Genomic DNA, 15,511 nt, shown 5'->3' on the forward strand with positions numbered 1-15,511 from the left:
TATCCTCGTAAGGCCCGACGTATAACATTTTTCTATTTTTATTTTGATCTTTGTTGTGCCCATTGGGGAATATAATTCGCGGGTCCGTAATATAGAAGCTTCTAACTTGTTAAAATACAAAAAAGAAGATAAAAAAAGATCCGCTTGTTTCACAAGTAACATGCAATTATGAATCGAACTATTCCTCATATTTTTCGTAAAATATCATATTATTTACGTACGTATAATTTTATATAATTTTGTGATAAAATTTTTTGTCATTTTACTCTGTATTCTGACCCTGCACCAATTAGGATCTTTCGGTTTGGCTCATGGTTGACTGGTAGAGAATGCCTTCTGGCATTAAGTCCGCCATTTGTACTCTTCATGTATTGTGCAATAAAGTTTAAATAAATAAATAAATAATTAAATAAAAATATCTTTTTCTTTTTGAGCAAGGATCATTAACAAGCACAGCGCACAATAATGGTAATAAGTTCAAAAATCTCATTAAACATTCTTATCACATCAAAGCACTGTTACGGCCGTAAAAAATGACATGCAAAGTGATTATGCCATAGCAGGAAAACATGGATTTTTGAGCGTGCGCGCAATAATCGTGAAAGGGTCAATACACACTCGAATAATAATTAAGTATTATCTTGTAGCGTTTGAATGAAAATGGAAAATTACTCGAACGATAATAGTCTAATATTATTAAATTGATATGAGTATAAGGTATATCAGCATAAAACCGCGAAATTTGCTCCTCCTCAAAGATGCAAGTGTCAAATCTCAGGCAAAGTGGCACTTTTAGTGCTCCCTATGTAAAAGGATAACTGTTCCATTTAATGCATTGAGTATCTAGAATGATGTATCTGTTTCATTAAAATATATATACGAGTATATATACACATTTTTAGTGTTCCGTTCAAAACTTTGTTCACGGAGCACTTATAGGATCACTTTGGTCTTGTTTCTTTTTATTTCTTTTGCCAATGCTTCGTATCGTATGATATCCATGATCTGAGTATGCTTTTCAATATCAAGTGGCCACGCCCTTAGTTTCGTGAAGGCTATTTTTACCGCGACACATAAAGGACAGAATTAATGACAGTCCTGACTGAATCATTAAATTCTTGTAGGAAGTGGTTTTATTGTTTCTTTGACCTTTTTGAGACATGGACTTAATGGATCGATTTGGAGATTTAATCAACACAAAAATTACTGACATTAGTCGCTGATTGTTGTTTAACACGATTGTTTCCTTATTTGACAATTATTATTATTATGTCTGTCTTTTACAAATTCTCGGGACCATGGGGTCCCGGACATTTAGAAGGCGTGCGTGGGGCCGAAACCAACACGTAGAAGCCCCTTGTAATAAGACAATTTACTCTAAATGTAACGTGACACCAACCGACGATTATCCCTGTTCACACTATAGCAGTGCACGCTGGACGCTATTGAGTTGCAAGTGGACTGGTAACCGGACTATGGAGGATACTATGGCACCTGCCCTGATCATATGTTTTTAAAAACACGACAAAACGGCCGCTCGCACGGAGCGACAAGGGGACAACATTGCGTGAGCGGCTCAGGGTGTGGAGAGGTGTACGCCGCTTTCTACCCAGTGGCTGTCAGCAGCCACTGTGCCAACTCGCGTCTTATGCATATTTCACTTCCACCCTGCGAGCATAGAGCTCTGACACCCCACTCTGGACGGCCGGTAAAGGCAAGCCAGAGGACAACACGAAGTGTTTGAATAAATTATATATTAATTGTAATAATATATTTATATATATAACTAACCCTAGTTTGGTTTCAAATACAAATTTACATTTGCTCCTTTATAATTATTTTTAATCTTATGACTACTATAGTTATTTGTACAACAAGAGAGCAAAGTTTGATATTTCTTTGAGTGTTTGTTTTGAGTCCCGTGCAAGCGAAAGATTCTATAATAATTTAGAATCTTGAGCGTAGTAAGGGACTCAAAAGCGCACGAGATGTAAATAACTTTGATCTCGTGTAGTACACAAAATTTTTCACGTCTGTCAGCCATCAAAAAATACAACCTGAAAAAATTTAATCCAGACGGACGGATCACTATTTCACTAATGTTTTCTGAAGGTATTCTAACAATTAACTATAATTACCGCAATAAAACAAAACGAAAGAAATTTCAATAAAATAATACGAAAATAATGAATTAACAAACATCAATTGACAGTTCAACCGACAACTTTTTTTTGTAAAAAAAAAACTGTAAGATCCGGTCCGAATTGCGGATACTACTATTTGTCAACTATAGTAGAGATCGTTAAAAGTAGTTAAGTAGAATTATTTACTACGTAACAATTGCGTAAATTTGTATAAGTTCATTGTTTTGATTGTATAATAAAATACGTAAAATATGGTGTTTTTATTAAATTTTAAACTTTTATTTTATTAATTAATTATTACGAATGAAGAGTAGGGTGTTTTGGAACGATGCCGTCTGACTTATTTCGGGGGTCTATTATAAAATTTATAAACCGTCAATATACCGTTGAATTACGTATGCACTTTTTTGTTTCTTACTTTTTGTAATGACGTGAAAGAGATAAAGACAATAGAATCCAAATATTTCGAACTTGTATTAGGCCCCGCACGTTGAATGACATTCGAATCTAAAGGTCACTTGAATGTTATTTTGTCTCACTCGGTGAGCAAAATGTGATTTTGCTCACTGTTTTTAAGCAGCAAATTACCCTTGTTCAAGCTGCTGACGTGAAAATAAAATATGGATATTATTTGGTAATACAAGTAAATAAATTTAAATTAATTATATATTAATAGAATGAATCTGCATAAATATCCGTTTATCCGTTAACCGATCGTGCTGCTAATTGATTAATTAATACACATGCACGGGAACACGCACGCATTCGTGACAGGTTGTTCAAAACACACTTATACAGCGTTTATACGGCCAATTGCCTCTTAACGTGAAAAACTAGGCATTTTTGTATTATTGTTTGTAACTTTTCGGAAGTGCTGTATTTAGGTCTACTTGAAAATAAGTAGTGCAGGACTGCAGGCTATACAACCTGCCAAGACGCTTAGAAAGCGCTCGTAGCGTTTGTTGAGCCAATTACTCTATCACGTGTCATACTTATGCAGATCCTGGCCGCATGACCAGAGGCCACGAATGCAGAACACACTGGTTCGATCCCTAAGAGCCTAGCGCGAAAATCTAAATTTATTTCTATGTATCCCTTGCATATTCCAGTGATAGAGACACACGTAACGAAATTATTTTTTTCGATTTTCGCAAAGGCCCTCTCTTAAGAGGGGGATTCCACAAAATTGTAGTTTTTATGATTCATTTTTACACGTTTTACTGAAGAGCAAATTCAATAAAAAAATCATACGGAAACAAGACTATATTTCTGAGGGCAGACTTTAAGAATAACTTTAAAAGTTTAAAGTTTACACACTTCTTTTGGTATAAAATAGCTAGTGATATAGCCAAGAGATTAAATCGGCAAAATTTCAACGAGAAGTATACTTTCAGTCATTGAGGTAAATCCTGCGCGATCGTCAAATCTTCCGTCGCAATTTTCGCGCGGCGCGTTGTATTTTTTGTTCATTTCTAATTTCCTGGCTTTACGCGCACTCTTAACTTACTTCACTTTTTCTTTCGTATCTGACGTTACTGGTAAGTAATAGCATCCGGATGAGTGTGGCTGGTTTCACATTAGGGGCGTTTATGGCGAGTTTATGCATTTGCTAGCTACTCCCGTTAAGCGGTAAATGCATGAACTCGCAATAAACACTAATCAATGTGTAAACATGCTCCAATATGACACACTTACCCTTATATCACTCTTATATTACCCGTATTGGCCGTACCTATTCCTGCAATTTACGGTTTGAGGATTTTGTAGCAAAATAACGTGAACTCCGTTTACAGTTCAAGTTTAACCATTTGGGCCACTTGCTTACTGGGTCAAGATAAATATTCTAAACCACATTATCACGTTTTACTGCGCTGCGTAAAACAATCTTATTTGTATCTGTGTTATTTATTACTGTTTTTGCTGTTTCGCTTACTTACTTAATATTTATTTGTTTATTCATTTATTTTTAAGATAAATATAAATGTATTTATTTACATAATAGATATATAGAGGTAATACTATTGTAACTGTCAAGCTTTTGGTCAGTTCGAAGTGGTGTTGTTAGTACTTACTTATTGTAAGTAAAATCCTATTTATCATGAACCACATATGCAATGCTAGTATGTGTGTTGACGTATATAATTAATAAATAATAAAAAAAACTATAAAAAGCCTCTTATGACGTTGCAGATTACAAAAAACAGAAGAGACAAATTAAAATTCTATGTTAGTATTATACATATTTGTTAGTATAATAAAAGAACCATAAGAAAGCATATAATAGAATATTTGTCTATTAAATTCCTTATTTTGGTTCATTGATTTGACCGTTCGTTCTGTCAAAAATTAAAAACACCATTGTACTTTTTATTATTTTCATAATATATATTTATTAGTCTAATATTACTGTTCTATTGTTTCAGGTAACCACTTCAGTACAGACTTCAACATTATATGTGTCGCTTCGAAACAAAAAGTTTCACTTTGTCGCTTACCATAAGGAAGCTTTGACAGGTTATTCGTATAAATATAGAAGTAAATCTCATCCTTATGGTAAGCGACAAAATGATACCTTTGACTAGACTTCGATACATATTATTATAAGTTACATATATTTGTGGCTAAAGAAATTTATTTTCTCAAAAGAAATTTAACATTTCACTTAAATAGAGAAAATACAAGATAATACAAAATATGAGTGAGCATGCAGGTAATTAACAAATTAAAATAACTAATAACTAAAACTAGAACATGTCATTTACGAGCATTACATGTAAAAATAGGCACACGAACATGCTCAATAAAGTAAAGCTGTATATAAAATAAACATGTGGGTATGTCCAAATTAAATACAAGCTGCTTATTTTCACTAACTAAAAACTGTTGCTAAGTCATTTTATCACTTATACTTTAGCCGTATTGCACTTTGAACTCTAAACACATACTCGTTGAGTTGAGCGACAATATTTTACTTAATAGTGTTTTATAAATATTTTACTTAAATATTTTAGTTTAGATATGACACTCCGACACTGGGACTGTTAAGTATGTGCAGAGTTAAGAGGCTGTCAACAACCAATGTCCTTGAAATTGATGTTACTTAAACAGTTTTTTTTTATACTACGTTCGTGGCAAACAAGCATACGGCCTGCCTGATGTTAAGCAGTCTCCGTAGCCTATGTACACCTGCAACTCCAGAGGAGTTACATGTGCGTTGCCGACCCTATCCCCACCCCCCTCGTTGAGCTCTGGCAACCTTACTCACCGGCAGGAACACAACACTATGAGTAGGGTCAAGTGTTATTTGGCTGCGGTTTTCTGTAAGGTGGAGGTACTTCCCCAGTTGGGCTCTGCTCTAGATCTGGAATGACATCTGCCGTGCTGTGCCCTACCACACAAGGCGAGATGACATTCACATTGCCCATACCTCTCTTTTGGACGTAGTTTAAGGACATACTCGGGTCCGGATTTTAAGAAAGACTATTTGTTTTAGTCAAGTAAGAAAAATATATTTTCATATTAATTATATTTCTAAGACTGTGGTTGTACTCGATACACGATTGAACAAAATCGGCTCGATAGAAAATAATTGCAAAGATTGGTCTTAAAATCACAATTAAACGGTTTTATGTCTTTATTGTTTTGACTTATGGGTCTGCAATTAAAATCACAATTTCAAAACATTTATATCTAAACCGTGGTTGAGTAAAATATTACACTAATAATCCACTTTTTTTTATTTAAATATTTTTCTTATTATTCCCTTGCCCAGGCCCAGTAACATGCGACAGTGCTATCTCATTTACTCCGATACAAATAGACAGTGTGCGCGCTTTAGGTATTGACAGCCTCTTAATACTTTTTTACACATCGCTTTGTGTTAATTGGCTACTTGACAGTTTTTTGTAAATAATGACAATCGATCTTGATTTTCCTGAGGATCAAATGTCTGTATAAGTAGGACTCATGGCATTTAAGCTACATAAAGGTCAGAAATGCGAGTTAAAGTCTGACGCTCGCACTTGACGATTGAAACGCCTCTAACAAAATAATAATTTAATGTGACGTTACATTACATTAGTCTGTCCTAAATGTATGGAAAATCAAGAAAATTGCTATTTTGACCATGAAATATTGCGATTATGTATATAGTTGTCATACAATTTATTTTTCAATAACATTTAAGGAATCGAATGGTACAATTTCCTTTTTTATATTTGAAAGTTGAAAAAAATATTTCTTTTTCAGCATTTTAAGCCTTGTGTTTTTGTATAATCTCAATATCTTTTTAATCTCAATCAATCTAATCTCAATCTTTTTAAATTCCACTTTTTTATAATGAATGGCCCATATTGTATCCATTTAGCTAAATTTTGTTATAATATTCAACATGTGTCAAGTACCCAATTACGAGTAGCAAATGTAGGAACTCGCACTGTAACAGTAATCATTGTGTACATCGCGTCTTAGCTGGGCTCGCCTCTACTAAGAGAGCTAGAGGCGAACAACCGCCTGCGCTCCTTGGGTTACGAGAATACATACAATACGTGACAAGACGCACTAAGGACTTCAACAGAACGGACCGGCATACTAATAGGCTAAGTGGCTCAAAACTACTTAGTTATCGGCTTGTTATGAATTGTTTTGACATGATAATGGTAGAATAAAAGAGGAATGAGGAATAATTCATTTTTATTATGGAATATTTTTATTGCAACTTATTTATAAATGAAACGCAATAAATGAAATTTATTCAAACACCGCCATGAATAATATATGAAAAAATATCGGAAAAGTAATACATTACAGGCGACTTTTCGATCTAAAAATACATCATGTTTTATTAATTATTTTTGTTAACAAAAGAAGATCGTCAATTGTTTTTTGTTCATTTATAAACATAAAACAATTGACGATCGAAATATTAGGCTTAACGTAACTATATCATCGCGACTAATGTATTTATTTATTTAAGTGTATATGCGTGGTATAGGTATTTAAAATTAGGTATCCTTATTTAATTTATCTAAATGTCTGACTTGACATTTTCGACACAAAGACAATCGTCACACCTTTTAATGTTTCCTACTTCGTCACGGCATACACAGACGCAATCGGCCCCTCCAGTAGCAATGCAAGTGCATTTAGAATTGTCGCATTCGCAGTTGCAAGAGCTACACTTGCAGTCTTTGCATTTCACAATATTCCCTTTGTCCTGGCGGATGCAAACGCAGGACTTTCCTTCAGTTAAGATGCAGATACAGCCGTCCTTGTCACACTTCTTTCCAGTTTTGCAACATGTTTCGGTAACGCAGTTGCAATCATCACATTTCTTGATTTTTCCATTTTCGTCACGGCAAACACAAATGCAAGCAGCTCCATCAGTAGTAATGCAAGTGCATTTAGAATCGTCGCATTTGCAGTTGCAAGAATTACACTTGCAGTCGTCACATTTTACAAGTTGTCCTTTGACCTGGCGGATGCAAACGCAAGGTTTCCCCTCCGTTGAGATGCAGATACATCCGTCCTTGTCACATATCTTCTCACAAGTTTTACCAGATTTGCAACATGTTTCGGTAACGCAGTTGCAGTCAATACATTTCTCGATTTTTCCATTTTCATCAAGGCATACACAAATGCAAGATGCTCCTTTAGTAGCTATGCAAGTGCATTTAGAATCGTCGCAGTTGCAAGAGTTGCACTTGCAGTCATTGCATTTCACAAGTTGCCCCTTGTCGTGACGGATGCAAACGCAAGGTTTTCCCTCAGTTGAGATGCAAATACACCCGTCCTTGTCACATACCTTCTCACAAGTGTTATCAGTTTTGGTAACGCAGTTGCAGTCATCGCATCTCTTGATTTTTCCATTTTCGTCACGGCAAACACAAATGCAAGCAGCTCCATCAGTAGCAATGCAAGTGCATTTAGAATCATCGCATTTGCAGTTACAGGAGTTACACTTGCAGTCATTGCATTTTACGAGAGTTCCTTTGTCATCTTGACAGATGCAAACGCAGGGTTTCCCCTCGGTAGAGATGCAGATACATACGTCCTTGTCACATATCTTCTCACAAGTGTTACCAGATTTGCAGCAACTTTCATTAATGCAGTTGCAGTCATCGCATTTCTTGATTTTTCCGTTTTCGTCACGGCATACGCAAATGCAAGCGGCTCCTTCAGTGACAATGCATGTGCATTTAGAATTGTCACATTCACAGTTGCAAGACTTACACTTGCAGTCATTGCACTTCACTAGATTTCCTTCGTCATCTTGACAGATGCAAACGCAGGATTTTCCCTCAGTTGAGATGCAGTTACAACCGTCCTTGTCACACTTCTTTCCAGTTTTGCAACATGTTTCGGTAACGCAGTTGCAGTCATTGCATATCTTGATTTTCCCATTCTCATCACGACAAACACAAATGCAAGTAGCTCCTTTAGTAACAATGCAAATGCACTTGGAATCATCACACTTGCAATCGTCACATTTCACAAGGTTCCCTTTAACTTCTTTAGAGACACAACGGCATGGGTTTTCTTCAGTAGGAACGCAGACGCATCCTTTATTGTCACTTTTCCTCTGACAAGCTTGGCATGGTTGAGGATTGCAGCTGCCAGCAGCGCAGTTGCAGTCATTGCATTTCACAAGTTGTCCCTCGTCTTGACGGATGCAAACGCAAGTTTTACCATCAGTCGGGATGCAGACACAGCCGTCTTTGTCACATGTTTTCTCGCAAGTATTGCCAGTTTTGCAACAAGTTTCGTTAACACATTTGCAGTCTTCGCATTTCTTAATTTTTCCACTTTCATCACGGCATACGCAAATGCATGCGGCTCCACCAGTTGCAATGCAAGTGCATTTAGAATTATCACACTTGCATTTGCAAGAGCTACACTTGCAATTATCACATTTCTTTAGTTTTCCACCTTCGTCAAGGCATACGCAAATGCAATTAGCTCCTTCAGTAGTAATGCAAATACACTTGGAATCATCACATTTACACCTGCATTCTCTGTCAATCTTCTCGCAATTTCCCTTGCAACCGTCACATTTCATGATCTTTCCTGTTTCGTCACGTCGAACACAAATACAAGTGCATTCTCCAGTGGCAAAGCAGGTACAATTGTCACATTGACAGGTCTTGCACAGATATACGATCTTCTCTTGAAGGCAGATGCAGGATGCTCCGCCATCTTGGATACAGAAACAGTTGGTGTTGTTGCATGCCATGTTGCACTGGAGTTTGTTCGGTACTTGGCAGCAGGGCATGTTGACTCGAAAATTGTCTGAAAAGTAAAAGTGTTATGTTAATTAAACATGTTTTTAATTGAATTCTATAATATTATAGGTACCTACACTAATTATGTCTGATATGAGGAACAAGTATAACACAAGCAAAATACACACATACAATTAAAACGTAGATTAAGGCGTCCTATTAGAGTCTGTGCGAAAAGAGAAGAGTCGTGGAATGTATGGGGCCCAATACATTCCACAGCTCTAATCTTTCCGAACAGACTCTAGCCATGGTTAGTTTTGGATAGGTAGTATGTATCGTATTGAAGAAACTTAATGAAAATACCAAAGCTTTTTAACTGAGTGCACTTTATAAAATATTCCTTAATAAGTGACTTCAGATACAAAAGTTCCGTTCTCGGTTCGTCGTTTTTATTAAATACTAATTCAAGTACATTTATTTACATACTAACAAGTCCGTGACGAAAGGACGAGGAAGGTCAGTTTACTATAACTCCAAAAAATTATTACAAGTACAAAAGTACTGTTGAAAGTTTAAATAACGTGTAACTTTAAATAAATAAATAAAACAATTGTAGGTCATAAAGCCAAGGTTACTCCTGAAAACTAGGCAAATATATCGATCCGCTAAAATACGTCAATCCGTCAGGACGTACCAAATTAAAGACATTTACATACAATAGATGAAGAAAACTCAAGTCATTCGCGACCATGACCGACCTGTGCACAAATAAAGGTGACGTTGCGAGGTGAACTGCAGCTGCATTACTGTTGCGGCCCTGTATGGTGCCGCTGCTGTATCTGTTTTCCTTGACGAGTGACACAATGAACGTTTTAACCGCGGCAGTAATGCGGCAGCGAACTTCATTCGTTTTGTTAAGGAACTTGACAGATACTGCGGCGGCAACTACAACGCCGGAACAGTAATGCAGCTGCAGTTGACATTTTAAAGTCACCATTAAGTTAATTGTGTTAATTCGTGTATTAACAGAAGCTCAAAAGTCCCGACTCAAGATTTGCCAGCGAGCAATGGAGCGGAGCATACTCGGAGTCCGTAGAATCGATCGGATAAGGAACACAGAGCTGCGCTCCAAAACAGGTATCGCAGATGTGGGTGTGAAGGCCGTCAAACACAAATGGGATTGGGCGGGACACATCTGTAGGATGCACTCGGACTGATGGGCCAAAATAGCGACGGAGTGGGCACCACAGATCACCCGAGGCAGAGGAAGGCCAAAAACGAGATGGCGAGACGACCTGGACTCATTTCTTGGCGACTGGCGGGAGCATGCACAAAGCCGTGACGAGTGGCGGAAAACAGGGGAGGCCTTTGCCCAGCAGTGGGACACAATGTAGGCTATAAAAAATTTATTTGAACTTTTTATTGAGAAACCCACTTTCAGTGGACGAATATATTGTAAAGCTTTTGTTTAACTTTAACTTTAATTTATTGGACATTTTGTATGATTATTTATTTGATATATTGTTTTTTTTATTTAATTTAGTTTTTAAGATGACGATCATTATGAGATATATTTCTAATTTTTAAGTTGACATGCTTTTACGTAGTGTATTTTTTATTATTTTGTATTCTTTCCATTTTTGACATTTAAATTGTAATATACTGACGATCATAATATAATTTCGTGTAGATTAACACAACAAAATTTATACTGTAATTTATTATTATAAATCAAATCAAATATTATATATGTTCAAAACTAAAAAAATAATGTTGATTTTAACGTCTAATAACCTAATCACACTTCGAATCCTATTAACATAACAAACACAAACATCAAGTTGAACGCCCTTTATCAAAAACAATTAGCAATCTTACCTTATCAATTTTATCACTTCCCACAGCGCGCAATTGAGTCGTACTGATAACCACAGCGCGCGCGCACCGTATATATTCGAATTGTAAACCGTGTGCAACAGTACCGTGCGCAGCGCAGTGCGCATCGAACGCTGATAACAAAGGTAGTTCTGGTGGAAATGTGCGCAACTTTTGTACTGGAATGTTCTGGGTTTATGACGATTTTTCTAGGAATATTGAGTAATTTTGAGGTTTCTTATGTTTTTGCTAATAGGGGAGTAAAATGGATGTTCTGTGGTTAGCTAAATATATTATTTCTGTATTTTGAGCTGTTTAGATGATCGTGTGCAAGGCTTGTACTGGAAGGTTCGGGAAAATATGGCTTTTGTGGAATTTCTTGTGTTGCTTAGGAATGTGTGCAAGTTTTTTAGTGGAATTTTCTTGATTTCGTGACTAGTTTTCTAGGAAAAGATTTTGATTAAAAGAGAGGAAAATGTTTTTGTTGCGCTTTTTTTATTTTCCGTGCTACATATATTTTTTTAGTTAGTTTAATTTAATTTAATTTAAATTGTATAACTACATTATGTTACATAGGGAAGAGCAGTGTTACCCCACACGGGCATACCTATGTTTGTGCTTATAGGGTGGTTCCACATCCCTCGAATCATATTGCAATAAAAAAAATTGTATTTGTATATTAATGTCATTTAGAACGAGTGCAAGTTTTGTACGGCAATCCAGGTTTTGTGTGTGAACTTACAAAATAATATTTACTGAATCGAAGTAGGTATCAAATTAAACAGTCAAATAAAAAGAGAATACAAAAAAAAACGTACCACGACACAGCTTCTCTGTACCATTTCAAATAAATAATAATAATTAAGAAACCCTCAGCTTTTTAGATTCTTGTACGGTCGCGGAAATTGATTGCGGTTCAAGTAAATTTGGCTGTACATACTTATGGTAAGAGCTGTCCATTGTAACGTGGCACGTTAACTGCTAAAGAATCAATTTCCTCGACTGTACTATCGCGTGCAGCGACGGTTAAGCATTTCTTAAGGAGAATCGTTTGCAGCCAAATCTTTAAGGCGTCACACCTCTTTTTATGACAACCAATAAGGTCGTGCAATAAGTATATAGCGTCGGTGTTCTGACCTGGACCTTGCAAACACGTGTTGACCATCATTGTCGGTCTGTCAGTTTCATTTTAAACGGCCTCGTGTAAATTATTAAAAACTGCGCAGCTGTGTATGTTCTTTTCTCGCTTTATTAGCCTAGCCCGTAATAAACTTAACTGTCGGCACGCACTTTCAATCAACAATCCAACTTTCTAAGAAATCCGTTTTTTTTTACAAATGGGGATTGATGTTATTATACACCAACTGGTGGTAGTCTAAAAAATCGCCACTCCCTGTGATTCCCTATCTGTTATAATTTGTACCGTATTGTAAAAGCAGTTTAGGTTTATATTACTTAAGTGAATGTTACTGGTCAAAAATCACAGACTGCTTCCATTGGTGGATAATGTAAATAACTTACCGCTTCTTGGGTGCATTTGAAAACAGTCTTAAGCATGCTTAACCGTCGCTGCACTCGATAGTACCTATTGTACGTTAATTACCTACATTGTATAATTTTTACTTATGAAACCAGCTAAGTACAGTAATAAAACTAATAATAGAGATATAAATCATCACTGAATCATCTTGTAGAACACAATGGCGATGACGTCACCCACCTGCTCAGACGCACAATGCGTGTGACGTCATCTGTCATCTGTTCACTCGGCGTCGAACGCGCCGCAAGCGTCGTCACCGATGTTCAGTGATGCGTGCAAAATTAGTCGCAATAGGATGTACTAACTACTATCTATAATAGATATCTACATAATTATCTGTAAATACTTGACTATTTGTAACTTTTTACCTAATAGTAACGCTTGTCTTTATCTTCTAGCTTATCGCGACTTTTTATCACGGCGCTCGAGTAACCTTTGGGACAATTTGCCATCTTAATCCCCAGAATTTACTGAACTGAATCTCCTCGAAGTTTATACGAGCCGAAACACAGGGATGCACATAATACTGTTGTGTGTATTTTACCTCTTGACTACTTGAGTATTCTATGCCTATACTTATTTTTTCATTTACAAGGAGCCGTGACATTTGGGAAGGATATCTATAAGCAAAGTCGAGCAAAGCAAACAAAGCAGAGGACCTAACGCGAACACCGAAGTTCGCAAATGGAGCTTTCTTTTTACTTCAATTAAGACGTAATTAGAGTTACAGAGAAAGCCCGTAATTTGCGAACGTCGGCGGTCGGCGCACAGCCATACCCTTTTTTCTCAAAGCCATTCAAGGATGTTTCGTATTGAATTGTCTAAAAACATAAAATTCTCATATCCCTATACACATAGCGTCGCTAAACTGTGCCGGTCATTTCCAAGGCAAGTTACATCGCCCACTCTTTCCTCTTCGGTGCCGATTGTAACTTCTCGCTATTTCAGCTCAAGTAAAAGGTGTCTTGAGAAACTGGTCCTATTTGCCAGGTGATATTTAATACGTCTTTATTACGAATGAAAAAGATACTATAACAATGTTTTGCAACATTTTTTAACCGACTTTAAGATTTCAAAAGAGGAGGTTATCAATTCGGTTATTTTTTTTTTGTTTGTTACTCCATAACTCCGTCATTTTTGAACCGATTTTGAAAATTATTTTTTTGTTTGAATTTATATATATACAGATTGGTCCCGTTTTTGTCAAAACTCAGTTCTGATGATGTGATCCATGAGGACTAGAGGGAACTCCTAAAATGTTAAAAGCATATATAGCGATCTTAGTATTTTCATTAACAAATAAAGTACTTACATTTGATGAAGTGGAACTGCTGATGATGAACAGAACTTTTCAATGACGCATAGTTCACGTTTGGCAATTTGTTCTCTTTGCCAAGCAGTTAGGTTTTCAAGGCACATTTTTCTATTTCTATCCTATTTAGTTTTTTTAATAATTATCTGGTGCTTTATTTCATGTATGGTATGACATTATTTATCTTAAATACAGTCGAATACCCTATTACGGGTATCTTACCAGTCAACCATAGGGCAAATCTGAAATGTGTCAAGGTGGGTGCAGTGGCAAAAAAAAACATGTTACCTCCTTTTCTACATAATTAGGCGTAGGACGCTGTCTTTTTAATTTCATTGTATGAAATTTAAAATCAACAATAATCGTTCTTTTACTGGTCTCATTGAAGTCGGTTTTTTTTTTCTTAAAAATTATTTTATACCATTTTTATAGTTCAAATATTATTTAAAATGTTATTCGACATTTTGATATGTATACTAAATGTAGATTATTTCAAACGGAATTGTTTCTTATGCTCGTTAGGCGAAACAATGATATATTTTATGTATGTTATATCATTATGAGCTTATACTTTTTGAAAATAGACAATTCGTACATATAAACATACACCAATTAACGTATAAACATACACCAATAAAGATTATCTTATAAAATGATTGTAATGTTGATAACAAACAACAGTAGAATTGTTTAAATTGTATATTGTAATTAAACTTTTAAACTCCACTTCCACTAAGCGGGCAAACGATGCATCTTCTCCATCTGATAATGGAACCTGATTGAGCCGCAGCACAATGGAGTGCGGAACGGTGAAATTGGACATTCGGTGAAAGCGAAATATTTGCATGTTCTGGTTAGATCCTTTAGCGTACTGAGTCACTCTTAAAATACTAATTTGGAGCATTTGTTTGCGAGAAACAAGTGAATAAATTGTTACCTGCTGTCTCTAGTTGGTAAACAAGGAAATAAATTCTTAGAACAAAATAAATTACTTTCTATGAGGGGGATTGTGGGGCCCCACAAGCCTTCGGAAATTGTCATATACTTGGAAATTTCGACTTATGCCACCGAGCCCAGGTGGACGAGCGGTTCAGGCATCTGTCGCGTAAACGGAGGACGATGGTTCGATCACAGCTCTGCGCACTGGAGGCCTTGGTGGTTGGATAATTGATGATCAAACGAACTTCTTGAAGTGAAGTTCGATCGATATTATATGAGTCACTTCATTTGAAGATATAATATAAGGTCCCACCCACCCTAGAACCCTGATATAAGTTTTGGTTCCTGCCTTCTCTAAAAATAATGAAGAGCGCAGCGGTCGCCGCACACAGTTAACCAGTAAGCGGAAGTGGGCGGAAGTTGGTTTTCACAATTTTAATCAAAATAGTTAGATACTCTTAAATGTTTGCTATGCTATTCT

At 36.2% G+C, this 15,511-nt stretch overlaps 2 protein-coding genes across 3 annotated transcripts in view; one reads left to right on the top strand and one right to left on the bottom strand.

Moving 5' to 3' along the window:
* Positions 1–15,511, top strand: part of LOC133523256 (uncharacterized) — a 240,081-nt gene that overhangs the window by 31,836 nt on the left and 192,734 nt on the right. The gene's annotated exons all lie outside the window — the stretch shown is intronic.
* On the bottom strand, positions 6,820–11,670 carry LOC133523251 (balbiani ring protein 3-like). Its single transcript, XM_061858733.1, has 2 exons — positions 11,243–11,670; positions 6,820–9,431 (listed from the first exon to the last, which is right to left on the bottom strand). Exon 2 carries the CDS (start codon positions 9,412–9,414, stop codon positions 7,171–7,173), a length of 2,244 nt encoding a protein of 747 aa, XP_061714717.1. The 5' UTR covers positions 9,415–9,431; positions 11,243–11,670; the 3' UTR covers positions 6,820–7,170.

The sequence above is a fragment of the Cydia pomonella genome, chromosome 12 (assembly GCF_033807575.1).
Source record: "Cydia pomonella isolate Wapato2018A chromosome 12, ilCydPomo1, whole genome shotgun sequence".
In the NCBI taxonomy this organism is placed as follows: Eukaryota; Metazoa; Arthropoda; class Insecta; order Lepidoptera; family Tortricidae; genus Cydia; species Cydia pomonella.